The sequence below is a fragment of the Asterias amurensis genome, chromosome 10 (genome assembly GCF_032118995.1).
Source record: "Asterias amurensis chromosome 10, ASM3211899v1".
NCBI classification, from domain to species: domain Eukaryota; kingdom Metazoa; phylum Echinodermata; class Asteroidea; order Forcipulatida; family Asteriidae; genus Asterias; species Asterias amurensis.
Window position 1 is genome coordinate 16,921,959 of NC_092657.1, and position 14,966 is coordinate 16,936,924.

Consider the following 14,966-nt stretch of genomic DNA (forward strand, 5'->3'; position numbering starts at 1 on the left):
AAACTGAATGAGAGGTTGCAAACTGCCTTTCAACTAAATTGACCTATAGTATAAATTTAAAAAGTCATGTAAAAGAGAGAAAAAAATGAATTAGCTGTTTCAAACTGCTAAATTGACCTGTATGGTACACACTTAAAAGGTCTCATAAAATGAGAGAAAACTGAATGAGAGGTTGCAAACTGCTACAAACTAAACTGACATTGGTACAGATTTGAAAAGTCTTTTAAATGACAAAAACAAATATTTAGCTGTCGTGTGAATAACTGAAGTTTTAACCCTCTATGTGTTACTTAGCAATGGCTAATTGTTTGTTTTAATCACCCTGCATATACAAAATAGGAAAAGTCAATTTTTTTCTTGACAAACAAACACGCTTGAGAAACATAATTTAAAATTGTGTGGAAAGGGCAAGGTCGTTTACCCGCCGGAATTGTTTACAGTATAGAATGTCCGCTGTCTCCAGGGTAATCCCCATTGTCCTTGAACATAAAAAATTAGCCCTGGTCTTTCGTGTAGTAATGATATCATTATGGACAATAATCTGATCCCACGCGAGCAAATATTAACAGGTGTGCCCCAGGAATGGTAAAATTAAATCTCTTGACCATCAAAGACTGTCCGATTGCTGTCGGTAAGTTTATATCTTTTGTTATGACAAGTCCCTTGTAATAAGCATGGCTAGTTGTCAAATAGCAGGGTGAAAATTAAATCATAGTTTGTAAACGGTTGTAAAGTCATTGTTGAATATTACTGACTATTTTCAGAGGCGCGGGTTTCTAGTGTCTCAGTGGATTTTTTTATTTTCATCTCCACCTTCGGTTCGGGTTTCTTTGTGTTGCTCTGTCCTGTTATTTTAGAGTAGAAAGTGTAGAGATACGGGTTTAGCGAGGAGTTTATTGGGAGTATGAACACAACGATCCAGGCGTACATATCAGGACCAATTTCTACAATATCAGCCTTGGATAGAATCCCCATAATGATCACAGGCATCCAACATGCGAAGTCAGTACCGACTATAAGAGCCATCTGCATCGCCATCTTAACTTCCCTCTGTCGGTGAGCAGTTACCTTCAGCAGCTTAGATGAGCGTTTAACCTTTACGAAGATGATATCATTTTGGACAATAATCTGATCCCACGCGAGCAAATATTAATGCCCTGGGAATGGTAAAATTAAATCTCTAGACCATTTGAAAGACTGTCTGATTGTTGTTGGTTAGTTTATTTCTCGTTTTATGACAAGTACCTTGTAAACAGCATTGCTAGTTGTTAATAGCAGGTTTGAAGACCTTGGACACTATTGGTTATTGTCAAAGACCAGTCTTCTATCTTCGTGTATCTCAACATATTCATAGAATAACAAACCTGTGAAAATTTGAGCTCAATTGCTAATCAAAGTTTCGAGATAATAATGAAAGAAACAAACACCTTGTCACACAAAGTTGTGTGCTTTCAATTAATGCTTGATTTCGAGACCTCAAATTCTAAATCTGAGGTCTCGAAATCAAATTTGAGGAAAACTACTTCTTTATCGAAAACTACGTTACTTCAGAAGAAGCCGTTTCTCACAATGTTTTACTCTCCCATCCTCTCCCCATTACTCGTTGCCAAGTAAAGTCGTATTACCAATAGTGTCCACAGCCTTTACAATTAAATCAGTGTTTGTAAACTGTATATAAATTGTTGTTGTTATTACTGACTATTTTCAGAGGCGCGGGTTTCTAGTGTCTCAGTAGAGTTTTTTTATTTTCATTTCCACCTTTGGTTCGGGTTTCTTTGTGTTGCTCTGTCCTGTTATTTTAGAGTAGAAAGTGTAGAGATACGGGTTTAGCGAGGAGTTTATTGGGAGTATGAACACAACGATCCAGGCGTACATATCAGGACCAATTTTTACAATCTCAGCCTGGGATAGAATCCCCATAATGATCACTGGCATCCAACATGCGAAGTCAGTACCGACTATAAGAGCCATCTTTATCGCCATCTTAACTTCCCTCTGTCGGTGAGCAGTTACTTTCACCAGCTTAGATGAGCGTTTAACCTTCACGAAGATTGCTATGTAGCAGCTCAACACAACGATAAAACAAAACAAATTGACGCCAAGGAACAAGACGATTGAGTAGATCCAAGCCGGTTCTCTTGCATCAGGTACCGGTACAGCGATTGAATCTGCACCAAACACACTAATGATGGGGTTCTCTACAAATGAATAACTAGACACCTTAGTTGTCAGGGGGAGACCAATGCACACATCAGACAAACCGTATACATTGGAATCACTATCACCACTGAATACAGTCGGGATAATACTAACACATGCAGATACTAACCATAATGTGACCACGATAACTTTGCTTTTCTTTCCTCTGATGGTAACACGGCTGAAGGGAAATACAATGCTTAAAAAGCAGTCCAAACTGATCAATGTGACAAAAAATACCGATGCTTCACTAGACATCACTGATACTACCCCAGCAATCTTGCAAACCACACTAGACCGCCATTCCTTTGCAACACTGGAATAACTCTTACCCAACAATATATCAGCAATAGCAATGATCAACATATACACCCCCATCATCAAGTCGGATATAGCTAAATTAAGAACCAAGAATGAGTGCGTCTCATTCTCGCCTAATTCTTTGCCCCGTCTACATCTCCAGATGATGACCATCAAGTTGCCGATGAGGGCGCTCAACCCGAGAATCCACAAAGACGCTCGTAGTGGATCATTACGCATCAGACTGCCGCAGATGTTTAGTGGTGGTTGCAACTCAGTCGTTGTACATTTAGAGTAATCGAACTCTTTGGATGGTACTTCTTCATCAAATGTACAGCACAGGCGGTAGTCATCGACGTATCTAAAATACAATTGAAGTCATTTTGAAGGTTTGTATAGAGAATTCAGTGATTTAAACAAAATAAAAAATCAGGTGTGCTTATCGTTATCGTTATTATTGACATTGTCGTTGTCGTTGTTGTCGTTGTCGGTGTCGTCCTCGTCGTCGTCGTATAGTAATATTAGTTGAAGTAACAAACTTAACCGGAACAGAATGAAAGGGGGGATATAAAGTAGCAGACTTACAATTTTTCCAATTTGTGAAGACCTTCAAGAGCCTCCGAATCGATCGTCAGTCTAGATTCTTCACTGGTCCATTTACTTCGGATCAAAAAACTGTAACCAACATTTATTTATTTATTAATTCATACAAAGTCCACAGCACAAGCGCCAAAAACGGATGGATGAAAAATAATTAATTTACAACAAAATACAACAAAACACCATAAAAGAACAACAAACAAACATGAACATACACGAAACAACAATCAAAAATTTACGAAATGACAAGGAAATGGAATTTAGAAGTCAACCGGTGAATAAACCCAATCTTTGTGACACTTAACTCTGTTACAGGGAACTTTGAACACATCAACTTTTAGAGGTAAAACAGTAGTCAAGTTACAAATGAGAACTTAGACATTTGAAGATAAAATTAAATTCAATAATAATCAGAGTTGATTCAGAGCAAGGGAAAAACTGATGATGAAGATAGTGATTTGCATTGTGACACAACACTTTGCAATAAAGACTGATCTGCAGATCAGATCAGTCTTAACTGGTTGTAAGGTCGGCCTCTTGCTGCCCATTTGTCATTGGCCTAAACATATCATAACCTGTAGGTTATTGCGTTTGACTTGAAACAGCATGTATCGACTTACAGTTCTTTCAAGTTGCTCAACGAGTTGAAAGCTCCACTACTTATTGAGCGTAAGGGATTATCCACAACCAACCTATTGTAGAGACATTGTTAAAAAACAAACAGTTGGAACTGTGTTTGCTATTTTTGATAAGAAGGACTATTTTGGAATTTGGTATTGTAGTTCATCGCATCCTTCAACAAATACCGTCACTGTCACTGTCACCTTCACCTTCATCATCATCATCATCATCATCATCATCATCATCATCATCATCATCACCATCATCATCATCATCATCATCGTCGTCACCGACACCATCACTTTCACATTCACACTCGCCGTAATTTTCATCATGATGATGATGACGATCATGATGATGATGATGATGGTGGTGATGGTGGTGATGGTGGTGATGGTGGTGATGGTGGTGATGGTGGTGATGGTGGTGATGGTGGTGATGGTGGTGATGGTGGTGATGGTGGTGATGGTGGTGATGGTGGTGATGGTGGTGATGGTGGTGATGGTGGTGATGGTGGTGATGGTGGTGATGGTGGTGATGGTGGTGATGGTGGTGATGGTGGTGATGGTGGTGATGGTGGTGATGGTGGTGATGGTGGTGATGGTGGTGATGGTGGTGATGGTGGTGATGGTGGTGATGGTGGTGATGGTGGTGATGGTGGTGATGGTGGTGATGGTGGTGATGGTGGTGATGGTGGTGATGGTGGTGATGGTGGTGATGGTGGTGATGGTGGTGATGGTGGTGATGGTAAGGATGGTAAGGATGGTAAGGATGGTAAGGATGGTAAGGATGGTAAGGATGGTAAGGATGGTAAGGCCATCACCGTCACCATCACCATCATGATCATCACAATCATCATCATCATCACCATCATTGTCATCATTAAAACCGAGTTTTTGTTTGCTTACAATGTTCTCAAGTTGAGAAGATCCTCAAAGATATCACTCTGAAGCCTCGAAACATTATTCTGTGAGAGGTCCCTGGATTTGTGTAAAAGAAAATAGTAATCTTCATTTTGGGTTTAAATAACATTATGTACTAGATAAGAACAAGAAGTTTTATCCTGTTAATCGGTGTTTTCTTTACGTTCTGATGAAGCACGTGTACTGTAGCTGTCCCAGCAAAACACCGATTAGTCCTAACTCTCTCAGTTTTATTTTACTAACCCCATCCTTCCAGATACTCCAATGTCAATGCATTTTACATCATTTGAAACGATCAAGTTAAAATACTACTCCCATTTCTGTGTATTTTTTTTGGTAATATTTCAGTTTGTTAGATAAATGTTGCAAGCTAATTACCCCGTTGCTGAAAACATGTTTATATATAACTGTTTTTGAAACATTAATATTTCGATGTACAAACAACTTACAGGGAAGTGAGATTAAAGAGTCCGGAGAATGTGCCGGCGTTGAAGTCCCGTAAGCTGTTGTTTTTCAGAACTCTAATTGGATAAAATAAAATTAAACACCAGCTGAATAATATTACAAAACATTATGATACCGAAGTTTTTTGTGAGTGGAGATTGGTCTTATCCCAACCCAATTGTACGCTCACATACATAATCACAAATATTATACAAATAATACGGTAGTTCTTGTGTATGTCGTTTGTGTGGTTGCTTTTCACTTGCCATCTTTTGTTAAAATTGTTACTGCAGTTTTAGAGTGTTTAATGTATAGTATATAAATGTGAACTTGTAGTCCTGCGTGTGATATACACAAAGCAAACATCAAATAGGGCCTACGGAATAGACTGTGCAAGTCTCGCACGTAGCGAAAACGAGAACTTAATTCGAAAAAAAGTATATTTTTGTACAAAACCAAATTGTATTGAAATTGTTATTTGTTAAAAAATTCTTAAAGATTATTATTTTTAACGTCCTTTTTGTATAATTATTATTTTAATTCGTGTACATAATAATTGTTTTGTTTAAATTAACGTAAATATTATACATTTATCGGGACGAGGATCGCTGTTCGACATCGACCTGGATGGTATTTCTAACAAACCCCGTTTGTGAATCACGTCCAATTGGTGCGATCATCACATAGGTTCAGCGATAATGGGAACGTCAATTGGGTAATATTCTTAATTGTTTAGAGTAAACCGGAAACTGGAGGTCAAGTTTGTTTCTTTAGTTTTCTTCGTTAATTTGTTGAATTGATTTTACTTTTCTGTTTTTAATCACTTATTTTTACATTCCCAAGAACATATTCACTTTTTAGAGTCATAACTTATGTTAAACTAAAATTATTGACAGAACAAAATCTCCCCAGTGTAAAACTCCATTAGGTTGGGACCACAATGGTCCCGGAAGTTCAATTTCACGCGAGACTTGCACAGTCTATTGTGTGCCTCTACCGAAGGTCACACAATTGTGATACATATTGGGGTTTTTAAAAGCCACATAGGTGCCCAAACTGCATGCCATGCATGGGAAGAAATGGCTCGTATGATTTTTCTCAAACAAAGGGTTGAATGTGTTTGGTCATGATGCTAAGATACGTAGAAGGAGTTGTATGCTTGGTATGGTTCTCCCAGCTCACACAAACAAAAACGTTCTTGAAACTGACACCCTCTTAGAAAATGTAAAATGGTCCAACCTTTTTCAAACACAAACATGGCGTTCTGTTTTGCATTTCGGATGTTTCCATCCGACCAGCCCAAAAAATATGTCTAGTTTGGGAAAATGAACACTATTCTGTTAAGCATTAAAATATGTTAAGGGTCACGAGATTAGGCGTGCAACTTACAGTGATTCCAGGAATGACAAACTTTTGAAGATTCCCGAATTCAGTTGAATTATGTTTTCATTGGCAAGTTTGCTGTAGGGAAATGAATAAAGAAAATTATTGTGGGAGACTTGTTCATGGCTCCGAGAAAAACAAAACAATAAGACAACAAAACAATAACAAAAACAACAGCAACAGCAACAGCAACAGCAACAGCAACAGCAACAGCAACAGCAACAGCAACAGCAACGACAACCCTCAAAAACAACACATTAAGAAGAGAAGCAATTATAACGTTTTGGCAAAAAATGAACAACGTGGTCAATAACACAAGTAAGGGTAAAGCTTTACTGTTTGTGTACTTACAGGTGTGTCGTTCTTCTAACAATGTCACCTACAGTCTCCTGATTCCATCCCGAGTTGCACTGACTGACATATCCATCAACAGAGACATTACAGGAACACATTGTCGGACATCGGTCAGCTTTGTCATTATAAAAACAGAATAAGCGGAAACAAACATGCCTTGATTTGTTTGTATAAAAGGATGAAAAGTAAGTAACTTTGATGCAATTACTTTTTCACTATAAAAACATGTCGTGGAAGGTCTCTGGTAAAAGTTATACCGCTGTAAGTACTTTGTAAATATCAATTATCTTTTTTTTTCTTTTAAATTCTTCGCACGAAGCAATTATAGTTCTGGTATATTGTTTTGGTTACTAAACTATTATATAACGCCGTGATGATATCAATCACGTCATCAATTCAAACCGATTGTTTAATTTAAACACTGTGGTCGAAGTGATTGCTTAGTGTCAAATCTGAACTCTTTTTGACTCGCGAAATATTTTTTTTCTTTCAAGTTTTGGAAATAGAGGTCATACATTATATTGTTGAAATCTATAAAGTCAGTGGAGAATGGTAACAGGGCTTTCAATACCACGATACGTAAAATCTATAACATGTTTGTTTGAAAACGTCCGTTTTTGCCCTTCAAAAAAGGCTCACATAGGTCACACTTTCATTGTACAATTTGTGCACGCTGTGACGGGGTCCATGGCGTTTTGTACACCCGAGGGGGAAAATGGCACCCGAGGCGAAGCCGAGGGGGCCATTTTCCCTCGAGGGTGTACAAAACCCATGGACCACAGTCACAGCGTGCAACAATTGTTTTGTAATGCTTTTGTAGTATTATTATTCCTCTTCTCGAAGTTATGTTGTTATCTTCAAACATTAATACGACGGACTATTCATGTTTAATAAGCAGACGAACAAGAAACAATTCACTCGAACCCGCGGTTGTTTCGTACACAGCGTGAAATCGACCAACGCTGGGAACGATCAAGGTGATGTACACCGGTGTACATCACTTTTCATGTTACCCGGCCGCGTATTTTTTTTTTCCGTGGACGAACGTGGGCAATTTACATGAATGGGCGTAGTTCTATACATTTTTCCATGCACATGCGTACTTCGACGTAATAATAGTTGTGGAAATACACTCACGCATAACATGTACATACACGCATGCACGTACACATGTTACATGTACAATGTACATGTATATTTAGTACCGTGTACCATGTACAACTGCGTATTTTTAGTACAACTTGTACTCTACCTTTTGTCTATAAAATGCGTCGCGCTTGCTGCCATTGCCAAGTCTTGATTGCCCGATATGTTTGCATAGGGTTGGGAGGGGGAGGGAGGGCAATTAAGAAAATAGACTGACGGTCATAATGAACGGACGTGGTCTTAAATGTTTTTTGATGAAATTAGTACACTGCATTACAAACAGCAATTATGCATCTGGAAGCACACACAATTATGCAACAAAATTAATGTGTGTTTTTTTCACAGGTTTGTTATTTTATGCACGTTGGGATGCATCAAGTGAAAATACTGGTCTTCGACAATAATTACCAAATGTGTCCAGTTTAAAAATAATTATTTTTTTGTAGACCATGGATGATATATCTCCATGGTTAGACCATGGAGGAAGAAATAGGAGGTAGACTGGTTCATCACAACATGTACACCATTGTGTGAAGCGATACTTGAAGAAAAGCAGGTTGTGTGTTCCCCATTTATTTCTCCTCCATCCCACAACTATTTTCATTCCACATACCACCAGTGGCCCAAGGTCCCTTGCGGTTATCACTAAAGTTTGTGCATGCGCGAGAGTATTTTTCGGGCAAAAACACGCCCATTTTATGTTAATTGCCCACGTTCGTCAAAAAAAAAACGCTACCCGACCTGTCGAGCCATGTAACATGCGTTTTTGTTGCGCGTCACATAATTGGTTCTCAACCAATCAAACGTCACAGTTTTGTTACCGAAGTATAACAATACGATTTGTTCAATGAGTCTGGAGCTTCCATGTGGTATAATTATTTTGCGTATAATTTGTTATTCTTCAGATTTTACAGGTGTTAGAGCCATTTGTACACTTTCGGTAAACAGTAATGTCCAAGGCCCACACTACATGTATCACAGCTTCTATATAAAACAACAAACCTGTGAAAATTTAGGCCCAATCAGTCATCGGAGTCGGGAGTAAATAACGAGAAAACTCATCCCCCGTTTCCGAACATTTCGCCGTCATGACATGTTTTAAAATAAATCCATATTTCTCAATATCGAGATTGATATTGTTTTAATGTTTTCTCAAAAAGTAAAGCATTTGATGGAATAATATTTCAAGAGAAGTCTTTCACCAATAACTTCCGGCAACCCTGTAAGATATTTGTAAATCTGTGAATTTTTTTTTTCTGTATCAAAAGTGTACAATGGCTTTAAACCTTTGATTTTAACGCAATAGCCATACTATTAATAGCAGTCTTAGAATCGTACTACCACGGGATCAAAGTTTGTTGTACATCATTATCAAGGCTAGCACCCCATATAAGTGACTCCACATGGGTTTAATCCTTATAAACAAAAGTGGAATATGCTTGCTTTTTTGCACCTTCACATCTCTTCTTTTGATTGGTTGTTGTTGAATAGAACGTATTCATGAATTATGTACTAATGGATCAAAACGTAGGAGCCAAACCATAGTTTATAGACGATGTGAACTATGCTTACATTCAAACCGCCCTCTGTTGACAAAACACTAACACGTCATGTTTCGCCTGGCAACAAGACGCGCAGTCATGGTAAGATTGCGTGTACTTTCTAGCTGGCTGCCAAAACACAAAGGTTTTGCCCTGCGGTGTGCGCGCGAATTATGTTATGGTTTTCGAGTGCCGTCAGAGATCACATCGTCTGTAGCAGGACCATAGTTACCGCATGCTTCTTGTGTTTCATCATCTTTATCCGGACAGTCGAATTTGCCATCACAGACTGCGGACATGTGAATACATGTGAACGAATTCTTACACGGGAAAGATCCAGGACAGGTCACGGTGGCTATGAATAAAAAGCGATAATTAGTATCTTGAAGTTGAGATTATGTATTTTTTATTTTTTATTTTTTTTTTTTTTTTTTGGGGGGGGGGGTTTCTTAAAGGGAATGTACACATTTGGTTATATACCAGTCTTCTCACTTGGTGAGTCCCAACATAAGCATAAAATAAACTAACCTGTGCAAATTTGAGCTAAATTGCTCATAGAAGTTGCGATAAAATGATGAGAGAAAAACACACCCTTGTTGGACGAATTTGTGTGTTTCAGATAGGAATAAAATACTTCTGGCTAGAAGTCTTTTATTATTTTAGTGAGAAACTACCTCTTTCTCAAAATCTATGCTTCTTCAGAGGGAGTTGTATTTCACATTGTTTTATACTATCAACAGCTCTCCAATGCTCGTTACATAGTCAGTTTTTAAGTTAATACTATTTGTATTGAGTAATTATCAACCGTGTACATTCCCTTTAGAAAGAACATGGTGTTTTACATGATTTCAAAACAATTTATATGAAAATAGTGCTTGTATCACAATTGGACACCACTACGAACTGGTTAAATCAGTTCGATTCAACATAAGTAACCTTTAAAAAAAAACGTATACCTTTAATTTTGCGACCGTGCGATTGTTTACATGTTGTAAGTATGTAGCTACGTACGAAAAACTAGCCTGTGAAAAATTATTCTTAAAGTTTTTTTTTTATTTTTATCATTATTTCCAGAAATCTGGAGCTATTATGTATAACTATACAGTTGACAGAAAATGTTCACAACTTAGCCACCGATTTTTTGACATTTTGACATTTAAACAATAACACTACTGTAAATTTGTGCAAACAGTGTTGTCCATTTGACATTCAGCAACAGCTTCCTTGAGAAAGGAGTATACGAGTGTTCGTCGATAATTCCTTCCAAGTGCGCTGATTTGAGTGAGCACCCTTGTAGCCTCGAATTAACACAATATAAAAAGTTCTTACTACAATTGTCCTCGTCTGCTCCATTGATTTGGCAATCCCTAAAACCATCGCATCTTCCACTTATATTCAGGCAAGAGCCGTCTTCACAATCAAAGACATCGGTATCAGGACAAGATGTGTTATCAGTACCTTCAAAAAGGGGGAATAGTGTTCATTTGGAATTAGACCACAAGAAGAAACGTTTTTTTTTCGAAAATACCATTAGGGCTGAAAGAAATACTCGAACATGTTTCTCTATAGACCAATTTACCGGGATACCATTGTTTGTGATTGTGAATTATCCTAACTTTGATTTTCCCGTGGTTTTCTATCCCGGCAGGATTCCGATTGGTTACCTGTGGAATCCCGGTTTCTTTTAGTGAGGAATGTTACAAAAATAAAATTAATAAATGAAAACGTGTTATATAGAAATGAGCAAAACACATCACGAAACTTATTTTCATCTCTAGAGACGATGTTTTGTTAGCATGTATAACGTATAATCGTGGCATTGTTTAACTCATTTCTAAAAATAAAATTCTATTCTTAGCAAGTAATACTTTAAGGTAAGCTTTCTAAGGTCAACTTGGCCTCTGCTCTGCCATTTCGAACGTTAGCAGCCGGTTTTCCAAATGTTCCTACTTATGTATTCTGGTAAAATAAAAAGCAACATTTGAGGACAAAATACTCCGTGCCCGCACCGCGTCAAAAGTCGTAGTATATAACCTAGAAAGTTTGCAAGAGAAATTACCATTGCTGCTGTGAAGTTCTAGTAGAAACCCTCGTCCGCTTATATACGAATCACTTCTAAAGCTGATGGACACTTCCTGGGATGAATTAAATGTTACAGATATCAGTTTATCGACGGATCCTGTCAGCACAAATGACACAGTGTCTCCGTAGAGATTGGTGCCTTTAAGGACAGCTATGTCTTTCCCGTCTTCTGTTGAAAAATCACTTATTCCAACGTGTACTAATGACATGTATTCCGGAGCAACGATAACCCAGTTGCAGTCGAGAGACGGGGGATAGCTGATTGGGTAGCTGGATAAGTTGAAGTTACTTGGTTCGCTTCCAACGTGAACATTAGTTATACCACAAGCACCTGAAAGAAATTGCAGAAAGATAATAATGAGGACATATCCTGTTCAGACGATGATGGGCAGGCACTGTTACGATTCCAACGTTTCATTCGATAGCCATGCATAAAATGTTGCGTATTTCAGACTCTGACACTACCGAACACAGTGTGTTACACTGGTATGCAAGTTCAAAGGTACATAATGGTAGGTAACTACCGGTTGCACATTTCAAGCACTGCAACTGTTGTGTTAGCAAGGAAATTATGCAGCTAGCTTGTGCTAAAACCGTCACCCTTTCTCATACAGCAAGTACCGCAAGGTTAGCATACATTTTTATGTGATACGGTAATTACGCAGCGCAGTATAAAGCGCAACATCGGCGATTTATGCAGCTCTACAGGGTCCCATTTCATAGAGCTGTTTAAGCACAACAGTGAGCTAAGCACAGCAAATGTATGTTTATAACAGAGTAAGGTTATCAGACAAAATACTATGTGGTGGCCGAGCGGTTAAGATCACCGAATTCAAACTCTGGTGTTTTTGATCAGCAGAGTGTGGGTTCGAATCCCAAGCCGTGACACTTGTGTCCTTAAGCAAGACACTTAACCATTGCTTCATCCTTCGGATAGGACGTATAGCCGTTGGTCCACTGTGTTGTGTAACGCACGTAAAAGAACCCAGTGCACTTATCGAAAAGAGAAGGGGTTCGCCCCGGTGTTCCTGGCTGTGGCTGCTGTATGCGCCGTAGCACCTTGTAAACCATTATAAGGTGTTAACTAATTGGGTCTCAAAATTCATCACTGCAATAACATACCTTTCTGAAAGTTTGTATATCATCATCATCATCATCATCCTAATCATTTATTACTATTATTGTTGTTGTTGTTGTTGTTGTTGTTTTTATCATTTATTACTATTATTGTTGTTGTCGTCGTCGTCGTCGTCGTCGTCGTCGTCGTCGTCGTCGTCGTCGTCGTCGTCGTCGTCGTCGTCGTCGTCGTCGTCGCCGTCGCCGTCGCCGTCGCCGCCGCCGCCGCCGTCGCCGTAGCAATGGTTAAGTGTCTTGCTTAAGGACACAAGTGTCACGGCTTGGGATTCGAACCCACACTCTGCTGATCAGAAACACCAGAGTTTGAATTCGGTGATCTTAACCGCTCGTCGTCATCGTCGTCGTCGTCGTCGTCGTCGTCGTCGTCGTCGTCTTCGTCGTCGTCGTCGTCGTCGTCGTCGTCGTCGTCGTCGTCGTCGATGATGATGATGATGATGATGATGATGTCACATACACCGTTTCTGGCTGGAATCCTTCTAAATTCTGCTTAGCGTGAATTCATTTAGACAAAAATTCTGCTGAGGCAGCTCTAGAGTCGGTGAACTTCTGACGTGACTCTTCGAGGCTCGTTCATAACGCGGGATACTGGCCTTGCCTGCAGCCTGGCAGCAGCCTGCCTGACGTACCTTCGACATGGCACCAACCTTCATCAGGAGCACCTTAGTCAATATAATACACGCAGCAGCAGACGCTCGAAAGTGCAAGAGCAAGCTTACAAAGTTATACCACCTCGTACCCATAAGTACATACAAAAATTATATTACTATAAGCAGCTAAAGCTTTTGATCACCCTGAAATACTGCAACTTTATCACTATATGGTCCTCACCACAATCCTCTTCATCCACAGACGATAAGTCTTCTGGGCCAAATCGGCAGTCAGGATTACCATCACACCATGCTACAGCAGCGACACAAATCACATTCCTACACTCCTACACTCGAAATTTGACCCGGACTCCGGGTCAGAAACTGTTTACCTTTGATCACCCTGATTATTATTACCCTGAACCGGTTTCCAGGTCAGATTTGACCCGGAGATGCCGGTTGTGCTAAAGTTGACCCGTTTCCGGGTCATGACGACCCGGAAACGGGTCATCATTTTTTATCCGGTGCTGGTGAAGCAAGCGAAAGTAGTCCATTTTTAGTGCCGTACTGAGTCATCCGTGTTACTCTCCGGTAGCTGTCATGGCGGCGTCCACGAGTGAGTACAACGAGCGGCGAACGCGTGTTGTATAAGAGATATTATTTTTAAATGAGAAATGGGGTTTGTTTTTTATACAAACAGTGTGACCTGCTTAAAGTTGTACGCATGACTACGTGTAAAGATGGGGCAAGAGAATGTGACTAAACAGAAAAGAATCGTAACAGAAACTCTGGAACTCACTCTCCTCGGCTGCTGTGAACAGCGCAACTCTAGCTAAATTCAAGGGACACATAGCAACACCAAATAGTAAGTCTATTTCTACACGCAGTGTGCAGTTTAGCGTTGATGTATCCGGCAGGATATTTTGCTGACTTAACCAATGGAGATGGAGATGGAGATGAAACAATTTGGGGTCACTGAGAAAACTACAGTACTCGCCAGGGTACTCGCGGCGGTATTTTTGTGTGACTACGTCACTTGGAAAACTGAACACGCCGGAAAGCTAAAACCGTTCGTACAACGTGCTGAAATGTCTGGCTACGTCACCCGGAAAACTGAACACGGCGGAAGACTGAAACCGCCACACATGGTCGAACTTAGTTGACCAGTTTCCGGGTCATTGTGACTAGGGAATGGGTCATCATGTTTGACACGGTGCCGGTGAAACTAAACTTAAATGAATCCCTCCGCAGTGTCAACATTGTTATGCATCTATTTCTTCAAACCTATGTTGTGAAACGATTATTTTTCATTGTTGTAATAATTTCTTGTGACTGCTGTTTGATATTGTTTTTTTGTCTTTTGATACTGTGGAAATAAAATGAACCTTGAACCTTGAACCTAGTTGACCCGTTTCCAGGTCATCATGACCTGGAAACAGGTAACCATGTTTGACCCGTTGCCGGGTCATCATTGGACTCCGTTCCAATGGCATCAAACTGACACGACGTAAAAATCATATGATCACGGCATTCTCATGATACAGATCAATCATGGGGTTATCATATTATTGACCCCTGAGACAACCACGAGCTATAGATTGTGACATCCTATGGGGTTCATCCTATGGGGTTCTAGCTTGTGGAAATAC

At 39.5% G+C, this 14,966-nt stretch overlaps 1 protein-coding gene across 1 annotated transcript in view; it reads right to left on the reverse strand.

Moving 5' to 3' along the window:
* Window positions 1-1,031: 1,031 nt before the first annotated feature.
* Window positions 1,032-14,966, reverse strand: part of LOC139943011 (CUB and sushi domain-containing protein 3-like) — a 51,530-nt gene continuing 37,595 nt past the window's right edge. Inside the window, exons 11-20 of the mRNA XM_071939824.1 lie at window positions 11,571-11,924; window positions 10,841-10,969; window positions 9,744-9,866; window positions 6,822-6,939; window positions 6,477-6,548; window positions 5,093-5,164; window positions 4,629-4,700; window positions 3,720-3,791; window positions 3,085-3,174; window positions 1,032-2,860 (exon numbers count right to left, since the gene is read on the reverse strand). Of these exons, the coding sequence (XP_071795925.1) occupies window positions 1,729-2,860; window positions 3,085-3,174; window positions 3,720-3,791; window positions 4,629-4,700; window positions 5,093-5,164; window positions 6,477-6,548; window positions 6,822-6,939; window positions 9,744-9,866; window positions 10,841-10,969; window positions 11,571-11,924 (2,234 nt within the window). The 3' untranslated portion in view covers window positions 1,032-1,728. The remainder of the gene's footprint in view (window positions 2,861-3,084; window positions 3,175-3,719; window positions 3,792-4,628; window positions 4,701-5,092; window positions 5,165-6,476; window positions 6,549-6,821; window positions 6,940-9,743; window positions 9,867-10,840; window positions 10,970-11,570; window positions 11,925-14,966) is intronic.